We start from the raw sequence: 16,248 nt of genomic DNA on the forward strand, positions 1-16,248 counted from the left end.
TCGAGAAACAGTATGGAACGACTAGCCCTGCTGCCTATCAGGTGACAGTGACTCCAACATCTTCAGAACCTGATCCATGGAGTGACGACCAAGTTCGAAAAGATCAACTTGAAGACCCCGACATAAAACCAATTTTGGAGTTCATGGAGAGTGACAGTCGGCGACCTAGCTGGCAGGACGTTTCCATCTTTAGTCCTGCAACAAAAAGATACTGGGCTTTATGGAACTCGCTCCATTTACGGAACGGCGTGCTACACCGAAAATTGGAATCTGACGACGGCAAAACATCTAGGTGGCAGTTACTACTTCCCCGATCAAGGATTTCAGATGTTCTGAAAGAAATACATAGTATTGCGACTGGAGGACATTTTGGTGTCTTGAAAACCCTCAATAAAGTTCGGGAGCGCTTCTTCTGGAGCAAGGCGAAGGATGACGTGGAGAAGTGGTGCCATTCTTGTGACGCCTGTTCTGCTCGTAAAGGACCGAAGAAAAGAAGCAGAGGGAAGCTACATCTGTACAACGTTGGTGCTCCTTTCGAACGAATTGGGATCGACATCCTGGGTCCTCTACCAAGAACTGCTGATGGGAACAAATACATTCTTGTTTCCATCGACTACTTCACCAAATGGCCGGAAGCATATCCCATTCCAGATCAAGAGGCTACCACCGTAGCAGAGACTCTAGTCCAACATTGGATCTCGAGATACGGAACACCTTTGCAGATTCATTCCGATCAAGGGAGAAATTTCATCTCTGCTGTGTTTAAGGGCCTATGTCAAATCCTCGGAATTGAGAAAACTAGGACAACACCACTACACCCACAATCGGACGGCATGGTGGAGAGATTTAACCGCACAATCCTGAATAATCTCTCACTTATGGTCTCCAGAAATCAACAGGATTGGGACAAGAAGCTACCTTTGTTCCTGCTGGCCTACCGCAGTGCTGTCCACGAGACTACCGGATAGGCCCCATCTCAGATGCTCTTCGGACGAGAGCTTCGGCTACCTTGTGATCTCGTCTTCGGTCGTCCTCCGGATGCGCCTTCATCGCCTGAGGAGTACATCCAGGATCTCCAGGCCCGGTTGGAAGACGTTCATAACTTCGCACGAGAGCGAATCAACATCGCGGCGGAGAAGATGAAGACCAGATACGACACAAGGTCTACTGGACATAAATTCAACGAAGGCGACAAGGTTTGGTTATGGAATCCCATCCGACGGAAAGGTCTTTCACCCAAATTGCAGTCGCATTGGGATGGACCCTACAAAGTCCTTAACCGACTAAATGACGTCGTAGTGAGGATCCAAAAATCACCTAATGCAAAACCTAGGGTTGTACATTATGATCGGTTAGCCCCATACTATGGCCATAGTTCATGAGTATTACGTAAGCAACCATGGTTGATAACATAAAAGTTGTAGATAATTTTTGCTTTTAATGTTTAGTAATATTTCTTGTTATTATTTTGTTTTCTGTATCTGTTAGCTATTAATTAATGTGTATATTTGTAAACTTGTGATAGAAGTTTGGCACCCTTTCTGGGGATTGTACTGCCCCGGACGTGCAGTCCTTAGGAAGGGGGCAATGTTACAAATTCTGTAAATAGTAATTATTGTAGGAACGTAACCTGTTAATAGTTTCCCGTAATGAATATACAACCCCTTTTTCATATGGCTAAAGTATACGACCCCTATTTCCCTTTTGTTCATTGATAAAATTTGATAACGGTCTACTACTTTACAGAAGCGTGTGGAATATTTGAGAAATTTCTTTTCGGTGTCTATATAAGCCGTTAGCGATGGATAAACAGGGGAGTTTCGATTGATATTTCGAACTGGGGGAGAGCATTTTTGCTCTGTTTATTGCGAGGCATTTCGCTGTGTTGTTTTCGTATTTGGAAGTAAATACGTGTGTAAACGTTGAGTTTACGGTGTTGTGTGATAATTGCTTAATTGCTGATGAATAATTTAGCAGTTGTTGAAGATCTTTCCTGTACATAGTGTAAATAAATTTCCTGTGTTTTTATCAAGAACTGTGTCTTCATTTCAAGAAAGTGGAAGTCGCACCGAATCCGTTACAATATCTTCTTAAAGAAATGTAAAACAATTTCGAACTGTAAATAAACAAAAACGAAGATTCACTCAGCACAGGTCCTTCCCGTTACTTGCACGACTCTCTAAATAACTGAGCTAAGAAGACCTCCAGTCAGCTCAAAACAGAGCCCAAAACAAAGCTCAAAACGAACATGCTCGTTATATTTTGAAAGTTGAGTTGTTTAGTTTTTCCTTCAAGAAACTGAAGAATGTGTAAAAAATACGAGAAGGGCCTGCATGACTGAGCGATGGAAGGCGCTAGTTCTGCGAGTTGCCTGTGAGCAGTAAAAAAGGTCGTGGGCTTGATTCCCACTGGAGAGCCTCCTTGACTCTGTGGTAGAAGCTTCTGGCTTCGTCTTCTAAGTCGGAGGTTGTGGCTTCGATTCCCGCCGGTGCCCTGGGTGTTCTTTCCTTCTCTTGTGATGTAAAACTACCCTATTAATTTCCGGAGGCAAAGCGCATTGTACGCAGTCCTCAATGTATGTGAAGCATTAGCTTCTGTATAATGTCCAATGTAATGATTCCCACTAGGGCTCTGAGTGTTATTTCCTTCTCTTTGTGATGTTCATTCCATTTTGTCTTGTGCTATGTAGTACTCACTATGGTGCAAGATAAAATGCTTGCATTAATTTTTAAAAAAAATATATTCAAGTAGTGTTTTGGTAACATTCCTTCGAAACACCGTCCTTTTAAAATAACGCTTGGCACGGTAATTTACTTTCAAATGCTAAATAATATGCTTAAAGAATTTCAAACCAACACAAGTTACAAGTTTTCGGAATCAGTGAAGTTTGGGTGTTCTAATCAGTAATTTATTAATTACTATAAACATGCTAAGGTATATTTAATTAATATGTTAATTTATAATGCAATTGCACAAAATGGGAAAATCATAAAAACAACCAATAATCAGTATAATACTTTTATTAGCAAAATTCCAAAGCTACATGAGAAGCATAGAAAAGATTTTGATATAAATTTTGGCATCCAATAACAGCTGTAATTTGCATACTTTTAACGTAAACTTAAAACAGCATACAATATGAATGATTGTGAACATGAAATATATTTTTCAGGAACTTAAAACAAAACAAAAAATTTTAACATCATACTAAAATTACACGGAATCACTTAAATCCAACAGGGTGAAAATTCTGTGAAGTATATCTGGTTACATGATTTTGAGATTCAGAGAAAATCGTGGGTTCAATGCCCAAGGCTATAGAGACCCACCGACTACATGCAAAGCAGTGTTTGCTAAATCTCTGTGCCTGAAAGTCATTTGTATCAGTCATTGAGCAATTACTACGGCTACAGAGACAATTTCTCTCCCTTTCAGCTTCGTATCTGAACTCAAGAGCTGCAGTTGAGTGGCGGAGCCATCTGCTGATTGTTGAACGAGCTATTGTTTTTGCGATAGGGGAAATGTTGGTTGCATAAAAATGACCATCATTTTATTGGCAATAACGAGGTCGAATACCGAAAGGAAAAGTTATAAAAATAAATAAATACAACAATAATAATATAAAATTTGAAATAATAATTCATGTAACAAATATTTTGAAAATTAGTGTGATTGCCACAAGTTTAACAAAAATACGAAATGATTATCTTCAACAACGGAAGTTACATGATTAATATAAAAGGATTGGACGTCTGTTTCTCTAAAAAATTTTGTTAAGTGTCTTAAAAATCTTTAACCACATGCTAAAACGTCAACCTAATTTCACCATAGTTCGCAGAAAGAAAACGTGTCAATTTTTTTTCCTGGAATGTACTGTACCAAAAAAAAAAATGTCAGTCTTGGGCTTCTATATTCATATGGCAAATGATACAATGAATAACTTTACATGCGCAGACAATTCAAATAACATCTACTTGATTGATTGATTGTTTTTTTTTCTTTTTTCTTTTTTTTTTTTCGAAAACATGATACAAAATTTTCTATGATATATCTAAAAATAAAATATCGCAATTTAAAAACAATAAATATATGTAAGGGAAAAATAAGGAGATGCCTATTCAATAAATGGTAAATTGAATTTTATTTTTAAAAAAAATCTCTGTAATTCATAATTTAACAAGAAACATTTGAGGCATTGAGAAGCAAAGGGATGTAAGTGGACATTTTCAAGTTGTGAGTAAAATGCGTTTAAAGATAACATCCTAGGTAGGCTTTCATTGAATTTTTTTTCTAAATCACGCTGTATAGCAGTAACTACCAGGGCTACTAGTACCATCTCTTGCCTCAAGACAGAGGAGAGGTTCACCTACCATGTGTGCTGGTTATTTCCAAATTTTTAATTTTGCCACTTACCTCCCTTTGCTTCTCACTGCCTCATTTGTATTCTGCAGGAAAATCATATTTTGTAGATTTTTTTATGAGAATAAAGCTTATTAAAAACAAATAAAAGAGAAGGAAAACGCTGATATGTGTATTTATTTATGAAGAGCACTCAAAACTGCTTCAAACACATTCAATACAAATGGTATGATTTTTTAATTTTATTATTCAATAAAAAAATCATTTTGACATTAAAAATTGGTCCATCTGAGTAAACATGGATATCTGCGCGTTACTGTAAGTGTATCGAATATGAAAGTTAACTACTCAAGCTATTAATGCATAAATTAGGCTCTCTTTCAATGCGCGAGTTTTGGCAGTCCAGATGTTTTTACATTCTGAACGCTGTTCTACTGTTATAAAAATTTAAAAAATATAGCATACATCGTATAAATGGTGCATATTATAGAACTATTATTATTAATCATCATAGGTAATCATCAGTTAATAAAAATTTTGGCATAGGGAGCATTTCCATCAATTGGAATGATCGTCTAGGTCACAAGTTGTGCATGGAGTTCATCTATATTTTATATATGATTGATATAAATTAATAAAAATTTGAATGCAAACTAGCAAGAAAATCAGACTATTATAGACCGACTTGATATGTATCTTAAACGTATACATACAAGACTGCGTGTTCAACAGTACTGGGGTGTAAAAAGAAGCTGCCAGTATCAATAATATCATTAAAAAATATTTAAAATTGTTCAAATATTTGAAATGATCAAGCTTCAGTTGCAATAAGAAGCTTCGTTGAAAAGTTTGAAATAAGATGAACACACTAAATAGGACGTTTTTAAGGAGCTTGTATAAAACCAAAGTAAAATTTTAAAATCTCAATTTAGTCTTTGCATGTTTGGATGTATAACACAAAAAAGGTAAAACTATAAATTAATAAAACATTCTAAGCTTTTGCATTTTCAGTAAAAAGCAATGTATATGGCATGCTTGGGTAAAATTTTAAAAATTAAACATCGTTTGCACTTTTAGCTTTAGTTAAAGGCAATAGTTTATAAAATGTCAGATAAAATATACTTATTAGATGCGTTTCTCTACACATTATTCAGTAATAGAATATATATAGAATATATAACGCATCTATATATTTAAATTCGTAACAAAGCTGCTGTATTCACAAATGTAGTTTCAAAAGTCATATTGAATAGTACATCGCAAAAGTTATACATTGTGAGCAAAGAATTAAATGACATTGAGAAATAATGAAATCTCGTATCATGCGCTTTTTTCAGAAGGTACAACCACAAGTAGTTTTTGCAGGGTAAACGTCATGGAATCTAAAAGAGAAACGTATTGTTATATTAAAATTTTATTTCCGAAACATTTTCATCACATAATTATTGAAACGAAGACACAACTATGAAAACAAAAAGTAGAATTATGGAAAAAGGAGGAGCCGAACAAGTTGCCGTTGCTCAAAATATGTGCAACTTTTTTTGCAATTGTTTTTTGACATAAAAGGAAAAATACACTCAGAAACATTGAAAATATCGCCCCAAGAAGGAAGCATTGCATTAAAATGAAATTTAGTGTACGGAATAATACAGATGAGAGATACACTTGATTACTTGATCCCAAATTCTAGACAATTAAACATATACAGGCTAAGAAATGAGATAAATACAGTGCTAATTCAATAGCGCGTTGAACCCCTTTTTGCTGCGATACATGACTTAATATGGTCCGACATTGAGCTAACTTAACGTCTGATGCTGTACTGAGACAGATGGACCCCCAAATTTTAAACAGCCACTTCTAAATCTTGCACAAAGTAGCACAGCGACATCTAGCGTTTCAGCTGATGCCATACATGCTCTATAAGGGACAAGTCGGCGAAGCGGGCTGGCGATAGAAGAGTCTCAAAAGGACGTAAGAAGTCTTGAGCAACTCTAGCTGTATGCGGGCGAGCATTATCTTGCTGGAAAGTTGCTCCTGGAGAGCCATTTAGGAACGGTCCTGGATGTGGTCGCAGAATGTCATTAACAAAGCGCTGGCCCGTTAAGGTTTCACGTACCACAACTAGAGTGAACCGGCTATCATAGGCTATAACCTCCCACACTACTTTGCCCGCTGTGCGGAAAAAGTGGTCATCATCACTGAGCACCATCTCTTGCAAATCAGTAACATCCCTCATCGCTCTGGCTTCGCACCATTGCAGACGGAGTTGCCATGTTTTGGTGTTAAAGGCAGTACACAAAAAGGGCGCTTGATCTGCAGATTTACTTCCTCAAGACGTTTAGAAATGGTTTGGGGAACAACTGCTACCCCTACGTCTGCTTGTATGGTGAAACGAGTCACTGTGAGATCCACGAGCGCTTGCCGCATGATCCTTCCATCCTCTCTCCTCGTGGTCTTCCCGGTCGCTCCAGACCGGTTTTTTCGCACGTGGGTACCATCTCGTGTCCACTGCCTTTAACAACCTCTCTCAAACTCGCTTAACTGTGAGAAACGTTTTCTAACTCGTCTACCTGGCATCCTTTACTCATTAAGGTTCGCCGAAAATCCAGCTGTAATCGTAACATTTACAAATCTCAAATTATGCACTAGTCTATATAGCACCTTTTTCCCGATTTCACCGATACTGTAGGGTAAACGGTCATGCGCATTGATACCAAACTTGGATCATTTGCATATCAGATGTCACTCTTCTTATATGCAAAATTTCACGATTGTACCTTTTTTCTTTCTTGGGCGCTATTTTCAATGTTCCTGAGTGTATAAGACGTGGTGCGACTTAAAAATTCGACTTTCGATTTTTTTGGGACATTCTAAATATATATATATATATATATATATATATATATATATATACAGGGTGTTCCGTTTGAACCTGCATGACCTTTATTTTCGCAACCTTTAGTCCTAGATGCATACTTTCAATTGCAAAAACGTTCAAAATCAGATGCAGAGTTAAGATATTGAAAGTTTGAAGCAAAAATAAAAATAAGTCAAAAAAATAAAAAATCAACTTTTTGTACGGGCCCTAGGTCCCCTAACTAATATTTAGATAAATAATCTCCATTGAAAACTATTACTGACACAGAAAACTTGACATTTGTGCAACCAAAACTAAAGGAGATATTCCAGTTCAAAGTTTTAAGGGACCATACTGAAGAAGAGATTGGAATTTATCGCTCTTTCAGATGAATGACAGGTCGTCCAAGTAAGAAAAAGAAGGTATTTATATTTTTCATTGCTATTCTAAAATAAATGCAGATATTATGCCATGATACGGAAAAACACACTACCAAACCTCGAACAATTTTAAAAACCACTCTATGCACACATATAATTTTAAACACTTGTTAACAGCTATATTTTCCCCCAAAAGGTGTTATTGACGGCGCAGTCACAAAACTCTGCGTTTCCTATGTCGGTGAATATTGGTCGTACTAATTTCAAACTTTCTGTGTTGGAATTGTTTTTCAATGGAGATTATTTCCCTAAACATAAGTTAGGGGACCTAGGGCACGTATAAAAAGTTAAATTTTGTATTTATTGACTTATTTTTATTTTTGCTTCAAACTTTCAATACTTTAACTCTGCATCTGATTTTGAACATTCTTGCAATTGGAAGTATATATCTAGGACTAACGGTTGCGAAAAGAAAGGTCTTGCAGGTTAAAACGGAACACCCTATATATATATATATATATATATATATATATATATATATATATATATATATATATATATATATATATATATATATATATATATATATACAGTGGCGTCACTATAGGGGGCGGTACGCCCCGGGTGTCAACCGTCTGGCGAGTGACACCCTAAGTGTAATTGCAAAATTTTGAGAAATATGCACCTAAAATACATTATTAAGACTACAAATTTAAAACATTTTCCGTGGGTAAACCCCCAGACTCCCCATTTTTATTTGTTTTTTGTACATTAGACCACTTAAAATTTTGTTACTACACAAATTTAGTTGTTTCTGAAAATTGCATGAATATCATGTTTTTATGTTTCAATATTTCTGTTCTGTTCTTCTTTTGCGCCTATAGATTGAGGGGGGGGGACACCACAAATTACCACCCAGTGTTATATATAGATGAAGTAACATATTTTTACAGATTCCTTACCAGAAAGTTTTCCCAATTGAAGTGCTAAAAATGTAATAATAAATTATCATGGCCGGAGATCGGGTCTAACTTTCAGAAATTTTACAAAATTAAAGACCTAATGACGCAAATGTTCGCTGTGTTTATTCTCGTCAAGGGGCCATGACCGCCTTTTAGAAACAAGTTTGGGCTCCACACTCTGAGTGGCCACCCTTAGAATGTGCCTGGGAACTGGCTCTGATTTGCTCCACAAAGGCCCGGGACTCTGCGGAGGTACGCAGTTTTCAGTTAAACAGTATCTCTGTCTAATATAATTATGCATATGTATTTATATACGAGTATACACAGGATGTAGATGAAAATAGCTGTACAATATTGTAGATGATCACGAGAATCATAAGTGTGGCACATCGAATAACTGATCTTAAAAATTGCTTTGTAATAAAAAAAAAAATATCATTTAAGAACAAAAGTTTGTTTTGCTTTTGGCTGTTGTAATGAGGGGGAGAAAGTGACTGTCATAAATTTGACATTTCATTTGGTAACACTTAAAAAATATCTTTTCCTCAACCTAAACGAAGAAGATAACCCGTCTGCAAAACGGATATGAAATTTCTTTCTTTTGTTTTTCTTTTTTATTTAGTTTACGTCTAGAATTTTTTTACATCTAGTTTTTTTTAAATAAATGTTTTGTTTTAAAGATGGAGTATATATATATATATATATATATATATATATATATATATATATATATATATATATATATATATATATATATATTTTAACGATAAATAAAATTTATTCAAGAATGCATTCCTTTAGTGTCAACGTTGATTTCCAAGCCAAGTAGTGTCGCTACGGGAAATCTCATAATACAATAGCCGAAAAAACGTGTAGTTATTTTATTGCGTTTCACTAAACACAGGAACAGAAATCTTTCAATGTTGGTTCAGTAGTTACTTACCAAAAAATCTTCTTATAGCTTTTGGTTTATTTTCCCAATAAACGAATATGAGGTAGACTGGAATTCCCGTTGCAATTATTAGGGCTCCAAAACCTGAAAGCAACAAATACGTTAATGAATAGATTATTTCAGTTTTTGACAATATGTCAATTTGTTTACATTTAAAAAGAACTCTATTACGATTTGAAGCAAACATTTTTTAATACTATCAGGGTGCTCATACTAAATTCGCTTTTTTTTTTAACAAACAAAATTTTTTTAAAAAGGAAGTCACCTTTACGTACATCCACGTAAAATCAAAACTCCCCCCCCCCCCGGATCCCTCGTCAAATAAAATAAAGACATCAACTCATAAACCGTATATAAACAAATCCGCGTAAAATGAGAATCTACTGTATTTGAAATAATTTGCAGTCTATGACAATGGAGAAAAAATTTAGCTGATGTTAGCCGACTGATGTTTGGTTCTAGCCGGAAGTTTTTTTTAAGTTGTTTCTTTGCTTTGCAGTCTATGACAAATGGAGAGAAAATTTAGCTGATGTACGCCGACTGATGTTTGGTTCTAGCCCGGAAGTCTTTTTTAAGTTGTTTTGTTGCAATAAATATATTCATAGAATGTATTAGGTATAAAATTTCCGTTGTTGTAGGCATTCTTCTATTTGATATGCATACTTCAATTTAACTTGCTCTTATCTTTTTGGAGTGCGCAGTAATGAACAGTAACAATAGCGCAACCAGAACTTATCTTTGGGGGAGGGGTGTGTAACGGCTTACATACACTAGGGTCCAAAAGTTAAGCACAATGCGTAAAATGGGGGAAAATGTAAATAAATATCAGACATATCGTTCAAAATTACTCATGGAGAATTATTATTTGAAGGTGAAGCAATGTGCAAGAGGGAAAAATTGCAGTCGACGTTAGAATGAGTATGAAACGGACTCACTCAGCAGAGGGAGAGGTACCAATGTCTGCACAAGTGCTGTTATTAAAGTTGTATTTAACGATCAATAAGGACGAATGATGGTCCAAAGACGCCAACTGGACATGTTTCTGAAAGCAAGAAGGGAATCTGGGCGAAAACCGTATTGTGCCGGAGTGGGTTGACTGCTTGATATACCTCAGTGTATGGTCTCATGATTCTGGCAGAACTTTGAAGGTGTGGAAGATGCTACCTGACGACCAATACAAGGGCGTCCAAGAACAACAATAGCTTGACAAGGATGATATCTGACAATAACTGCACGTCGTCAGAGGCACAGTTGTGCCAGAGTGCTGGGTTCCGCGCTCACGGCCACTACAGAAGTTGAAGTTTCGAGACGACGACTCACACAGTACTTTTGGCCTGTACTCCAGACGACCATCAGCCCTTGGCATGCACAAGGGGGAGGGGAGTTGGGACACGGCTCAGGCCCGAGCCTAAAGTGGCTCGGGCCCCTTCATTTAAAATGAGAAGTGAAATATACATTTGGAAGTAGGGGTTAACAATATGGAGGGGGGCCCGTAAAAGTCATTTGTGACGAGCCACAAAATTTCTGCGCACGCCCCTGCTGTCAGCTTGCATTCCTTTGTCGTCTGCGCACAAACGCCTTCGTTCAAGCTGGAGTAATGGAGTAAACACGAGTAATGGAGTTTGGCACAGTGGGGCAATGTGATGGACTATGACGCAATCGTTTTAACTGGAGTTTGGAACCCCAGCAATAGGGTTTAGCACAATGGGGCAATGTGATGTTCAGTGACACGCTCGTTTAAACTGGAGTTAAGAAAACCAGCAATGAGGTTTGACACAATTGGTCAACGTGATGCTCAGTGACGATTCCCGATTTAACCCGAAAACAGAGTATTTTCGGATAATGATATGGAGAGAACGAGTAATACGTTTTCACCCAGGAAACATCACGGAAGGGCATCAATTTGCCGGGGGAATTATGGTTTGGGTAGGTTTTATGTTTAGTAGTCATACAGACCTCGACATATTTGACCCAGGGTCTGTTACTGGTACAAGGTACAGAAGCGAAGTACTTGAACCTGATATTTATATGTTGGAGGTGCTGTAGGTCCTGGAGTTATATATTCATGGATGATAATACGTCTTGTCACAGCGTAATCCAAATGGATGGCTTCCGTCGAAGTGAAGACATCCAGCTCATGCAGTGACCCCCTCTACCTCGGATCTGAACCCCATTGAGCACTCGTGGGATATGCTCGGGAAATCAAATGCAGATCATCCACATCCAACAAACTCCATGCCAGAACTCAATAGCGCGCTCCATAATGCTTGGAGCACTGTAAGGGCCCAACTCATAAACAATCTCTTAATAAATATGAAAAAGCGTTGTCCTGCGTGGTTACCAGAGACTACCACACACTTGGCTAAACTGTGAGATCAACGTTTCATTTTAATTTCTTCTTTAACAAAAATGTAAACCATACGTCAGTGCATTTTTCTTTCAAATTTTTTCATGGGCTAATGGAGGTGAATAATAACTGATGGACAATTGCTAAGGACAGATTCCAATGGGCTATGTAGGGGGCGATGTAGCGCGTAAAAATGTAAGTGTAATTCGATGCCAAGTGAAGTAAACTAATGCCAGAACTCTAGAACATTACAATGACGATAATTTATTGTGCTCTGAAATCCAGAAGGTGTTGAAAAGTGTTCAAAGGACGAAACGGTTATTTTGCGCTGAATACTTAAAAGTGAATAAATGTAATTACCGCCTCAGGCGTAAGATGGCAATATGGGATATGGCAACAATAGAGAGTGACACGTCATGTGATGCTTTACACAACATTATCCAGCAGCTGCTGGGGTAATTTATCCCATTCTTCTGTCAGTCACGGATAAGGGTGTCCTTGCTTATTGGAGGGCGTTGTCGACCAGCAAGACTGCTCCACAAAGCATCCCAAACATTTTCAGTATGATTCAGATCTATAGAACGTGCTGGCTATCCGATGGGTAGAATATTTTGAGTGAGCTAGACACACCTGTACGGCGATTGTTATTGATATGCAACGTTGCCATAAATGAAAATGAATTTATCGCCCACAGCACCGCAGAACACGTGAACATGAGACAGTAAAACAACATTAATGTATCACAAGCCGTCATAGTCTTGTTTGGAAGCACTTGAGCGACATACGGCCATTGATCATAATCCTACTCATACCATGACACAACTTGTAGGATACTAGTCCTTTTCTTTTATGTTTGCCGGCTTGTATGCTGTACCACTCTCATGCCAGGTTAGTTGTCGTCCACAAGTAGACGACAGACTGAACCTGCTTTCATCTGAGAATAGTACAAAAGCCCAGTCGATTTTTCTCCATATGTGATGCTGAAGACATCATTACAAACGAGCAAAACACTGACTTGTAGACAATGGAATGTACAAAACAAGTTGACGGGCGTATAGTCGTACTGCATTCAAACGTCTGGCTACAGTTTTCGGGATATTTGCTTGCTAGTAGCAGCAGGAAACTGCTTTGCTATCTCAGTAGCTGTGTTGCGCTTGTTCATTTTCGTTGCTAGTCCTAAGTACCAATCTTCTGCTGACGTCGCATTGCGTACACGTCCTCAAACAACCCTGTGGCTGACTTCAAACACCCTGGCATCATCTAAATTTTTCTGCCCTTCTTCGATGTTGCCAACCTAACGGCCACTCATGAAATCATCTAAGGGATATCGGGAAGAAATACCGAAAAATTAAACTTCGTTAATTAATTATTTCCCGTCAAACTTTGCCTTTGAACATCAATGGTTATCACGCGTCAAATCTCTTATATCGCTTATCAGCGCTATCACGTGACCAGCAACGTCGTGAGTCTAAAATTTATACTCACAACACGTCTTACTGTGTCCCGAACATATGCAAATTTTCATATTTCCTTGCCTTCCATTTTGTTGTTGCTAACACTGCTACTACCACCCGTCCTTAGCAATTGTCCACCAGTGCATCATTTTTTGCATTACGTTCTTCTGTTACTTCTGCAGTACACTCGTATTCCACGCTTCCCGCCATTCTGACAGATTTTCTAAAATATATTCACATCATTATCAATTATGCGTAACTTTTGGACACCAGCGTACATACAAGGATTGGTGTGGAAGGTACGGGGGACAATGGAGTGTGCTATGATGTACAAGAGTTGGCAATTATGACTCGAGGTTGAGGGTTTACTGCTGAAGGGTTTGATCTTACCTCCTGGTTTTCATTTTTTTTTTTACCAAAAGTAATGGTAATTTCTGCTTTGGTGGAGTTTGAAAGAATGATCATTATACTTACGGTTGCATTCTTGTTAGTGAACATTGTTTCGCATAACAACAATCTCTATGATGTGGTTAAGCGTACGCTGAATGATACTTTGCTTCCCAAGCATAACTGTACTTTAGTTTTATGGCATAACAGACAGACAATGCTTCACAGTCTAACCCAGGTAAAAATTTTTGTATCCTTGGAAGTGCCCATTTATATTTGGATTGCAAGAGAATACATTCTTAGATTGTCACAGTGCCAATAATTGCTATCGGCAAAGTCAAAGTCGATGAAAAAAGTAACAGCTTTTCTCACCCCTATTTTAACAAAAGAAACCGCTTACGCTTCAGTTGATCGGATATACACTTACCAGAGTCAGACAATAATCAGATGAATTTGGAGCGAAGCAAAAAGAAGCCAACATTTTTTTTTTAATCCTTTATCCCTTGAATGGAACCAAACACAGCTTGGATCTTATAACATGGACTCTAATTTAAACCTTCGTAAACTAAACGAAGGAAAAAACAATTGCATTTGTTAAAACTGAGGTGAGAAAAAGCCGGTTTGCTTCGCCAATAACGTCATGTGATGGTTATTGGTTGCGTGCTAATATTAGGATTCATCCTCTTCATCACTTAGATGAAATGTACTCTCACAAGGTCAGATGTATTCAGTAAATTACCGCCCATTAGCCAGGGCTAAAGCAGAAATACGTGAAATACACCGCCAGCTCACTTTCCTATGCCGGGCTGATGAGTGCTAATAAGCACGAAACTGCAGTCCTCGGTTGGAAATGACTGAGCTGGCGGTGTATTTCACGTAAGGTCAGATGCCTTCTTATCGGAGGTCTGTTATAGTGCCTTCTGAATTTATCTTTACACGGCTTTGCCATTGGCATCGGAATCAGGCACACTTAGCAATGTAGTAACTTCCCCATCAATACAACCAACCACATTATTGGAAAAGAATAAAATGATTCATGTTCCTTTTCTTGTATGTTTTACATGAAGTATTACTGTTTCGGGATTCACCTACATCAGTTTTGGGTCTAATGCCATTTTTCAAACTATGAATAGTGTATTAGATATAAATGTGTTTGTAAGATGAGAAGAAGAGGAGAAGAAAAAATTGAGAACGTCCATTTGGAAGTCTCAATTATTATGTTTCCAGAGCATTACCTGAATAATAATTCTCTCAAAAAACCTTTCAAGACCTATCTTACAACTGCATTGATTATTTCAGAAAGGACGTAAGTCCAATAGATTTTTGTAGGACTTACCCCCTTTCTGAAATAATCGATTCAACTGTAGCTCAATTTTGAATCAAAAAGAATGAAAGTGATGCTTATTCTGTTTTTGAAATTAATGGAGTAATTGATATAAAACTTGATCATATTAAGAAAAATGGTGCAAATTCGTAACTCAAAAGTTAATTAATTATGTTTTTCACAAAATGAATTCACTTTTAATCAGTAAAAGATAGTAAGAAGTAATACCTGTTCCCACGGGATCAGCCATCATTGGAACGACTGTGATGAAAATGGAAGCAATGATATATATTATAGGAAATATCAGATTTACCTAGAAAAGAAAAAACACATTGATATAAATCTAAACTGATTTAAACAAATTGAAAACTTTTAAAAAAATTAATATAATCTTAATTATTTTTTAACTGGAAATATATAGAAATTATTTCCTATGAGCAGTACAAAAAAAAAAAAAAAAGACAATATATTGCAGAAATTCACAAGCATCTTGATTGTAACCACTTAAATGACCAAGCAGTTGAGAGAGCCAGCTCAGACAGCTGCCTGCGAACATTAAATGAGGTCGTGGGTTTGATTCCCACGAGAGTTCTGTGCGTTATTTCCACTCCTTGTGGTGCAAATTCTGTTCTGACTTGAGCTATCGGAGTACGGTAAAATGTTTGCAATAATAATAATAATAATAATAAAAACCCGCTAAACTCTTTTGCTAGAATACTGTTCGTTTGGATGTCACGAAAGGTCTTTTTATGGTCTACCCAAAATCCGCTCGAACAACATTTTTAGAATTTTTTATACTCGAAACTAATCAGCTTCACATACAAAAAAAAAAAAAAACTGCGTACTAAGCGCTTTTGTTTTCAGATAATCACAGGAAAGATTTACAACTCAAGGTGTCAGAAATAACAACCAGGGCACCTGTGAGAATCGAACCCACGACCTTGGGGTATAAGATGCGAAGCTTCTAACCACAGAGCCATGAAAGCCTTTGTTGAACAACATATTTTCCTACGCCATTCTGCTGATTTGCACCTTAGAGCAGGAATTAGTAACTGAAGGGAGCAAGTACACTCATTGGCTTAGTAAAAGCTGAGGTAAAGACTCCAAGTCACGGGACTCAACAACGGCGAATGTTTGTCACGTTGGTTGAAACTAGTGAAAGAAACCTGATTTCTTCCTTTGCTTTAAAATTGATTTGCTTAAAAATCTGTCACGCGACTTGG

General features: G+C 37.3%; 1 protein-coding gene across 1 annotated transcript in view; it reads right to left on the minus strand.

The window, feature by feature from the left end:
• Positions 1–3,004: 3,004 nt before the first annotated feature.
• The window catches only part of LOC129219298 (large neutral amino acids transporter small subunit 2-like), a 119,848-nt gene continuing 106,604 nt past the window's right edge, over positions 3,005–16,248 (minus strand). Inside the window, exons 9-11 of the mRNA XM_054853640.1 lie at positions 15,254–15,338; positions 9,505–9,597; positions 3,005–5,741 (exon numbers count right to left, since the gene is read on the minus strand). Of these exons, the coding sequence (XP_054709615.1) occupies positions 5,680–5,741; positions 9,505–9,597; positions 15,254–15,338 (240 nt within the window). The 3' untranslated portion in view covers positions 3,005–5,679. The remainder of the gene's footprint in view (positions 5,742–9,504; positions 9,598–15,253; positions 15,339–16,248) is intronic.

This window comes from Uloborus diversus, chromosome 3 (assembly GCF_026930045.1).
Source record: "Uloborus diversus isolate 005 chromosome 3, Udiv.v.3.1, whole genome shotgun sequence".
In the NCBI taxonomy this organism is placed as follows: Eukaryota; Metazoa; Arthropoda; class Arachnida; order Araneae; family Uloboridae; genus Uloborus; species Uloborus diversus.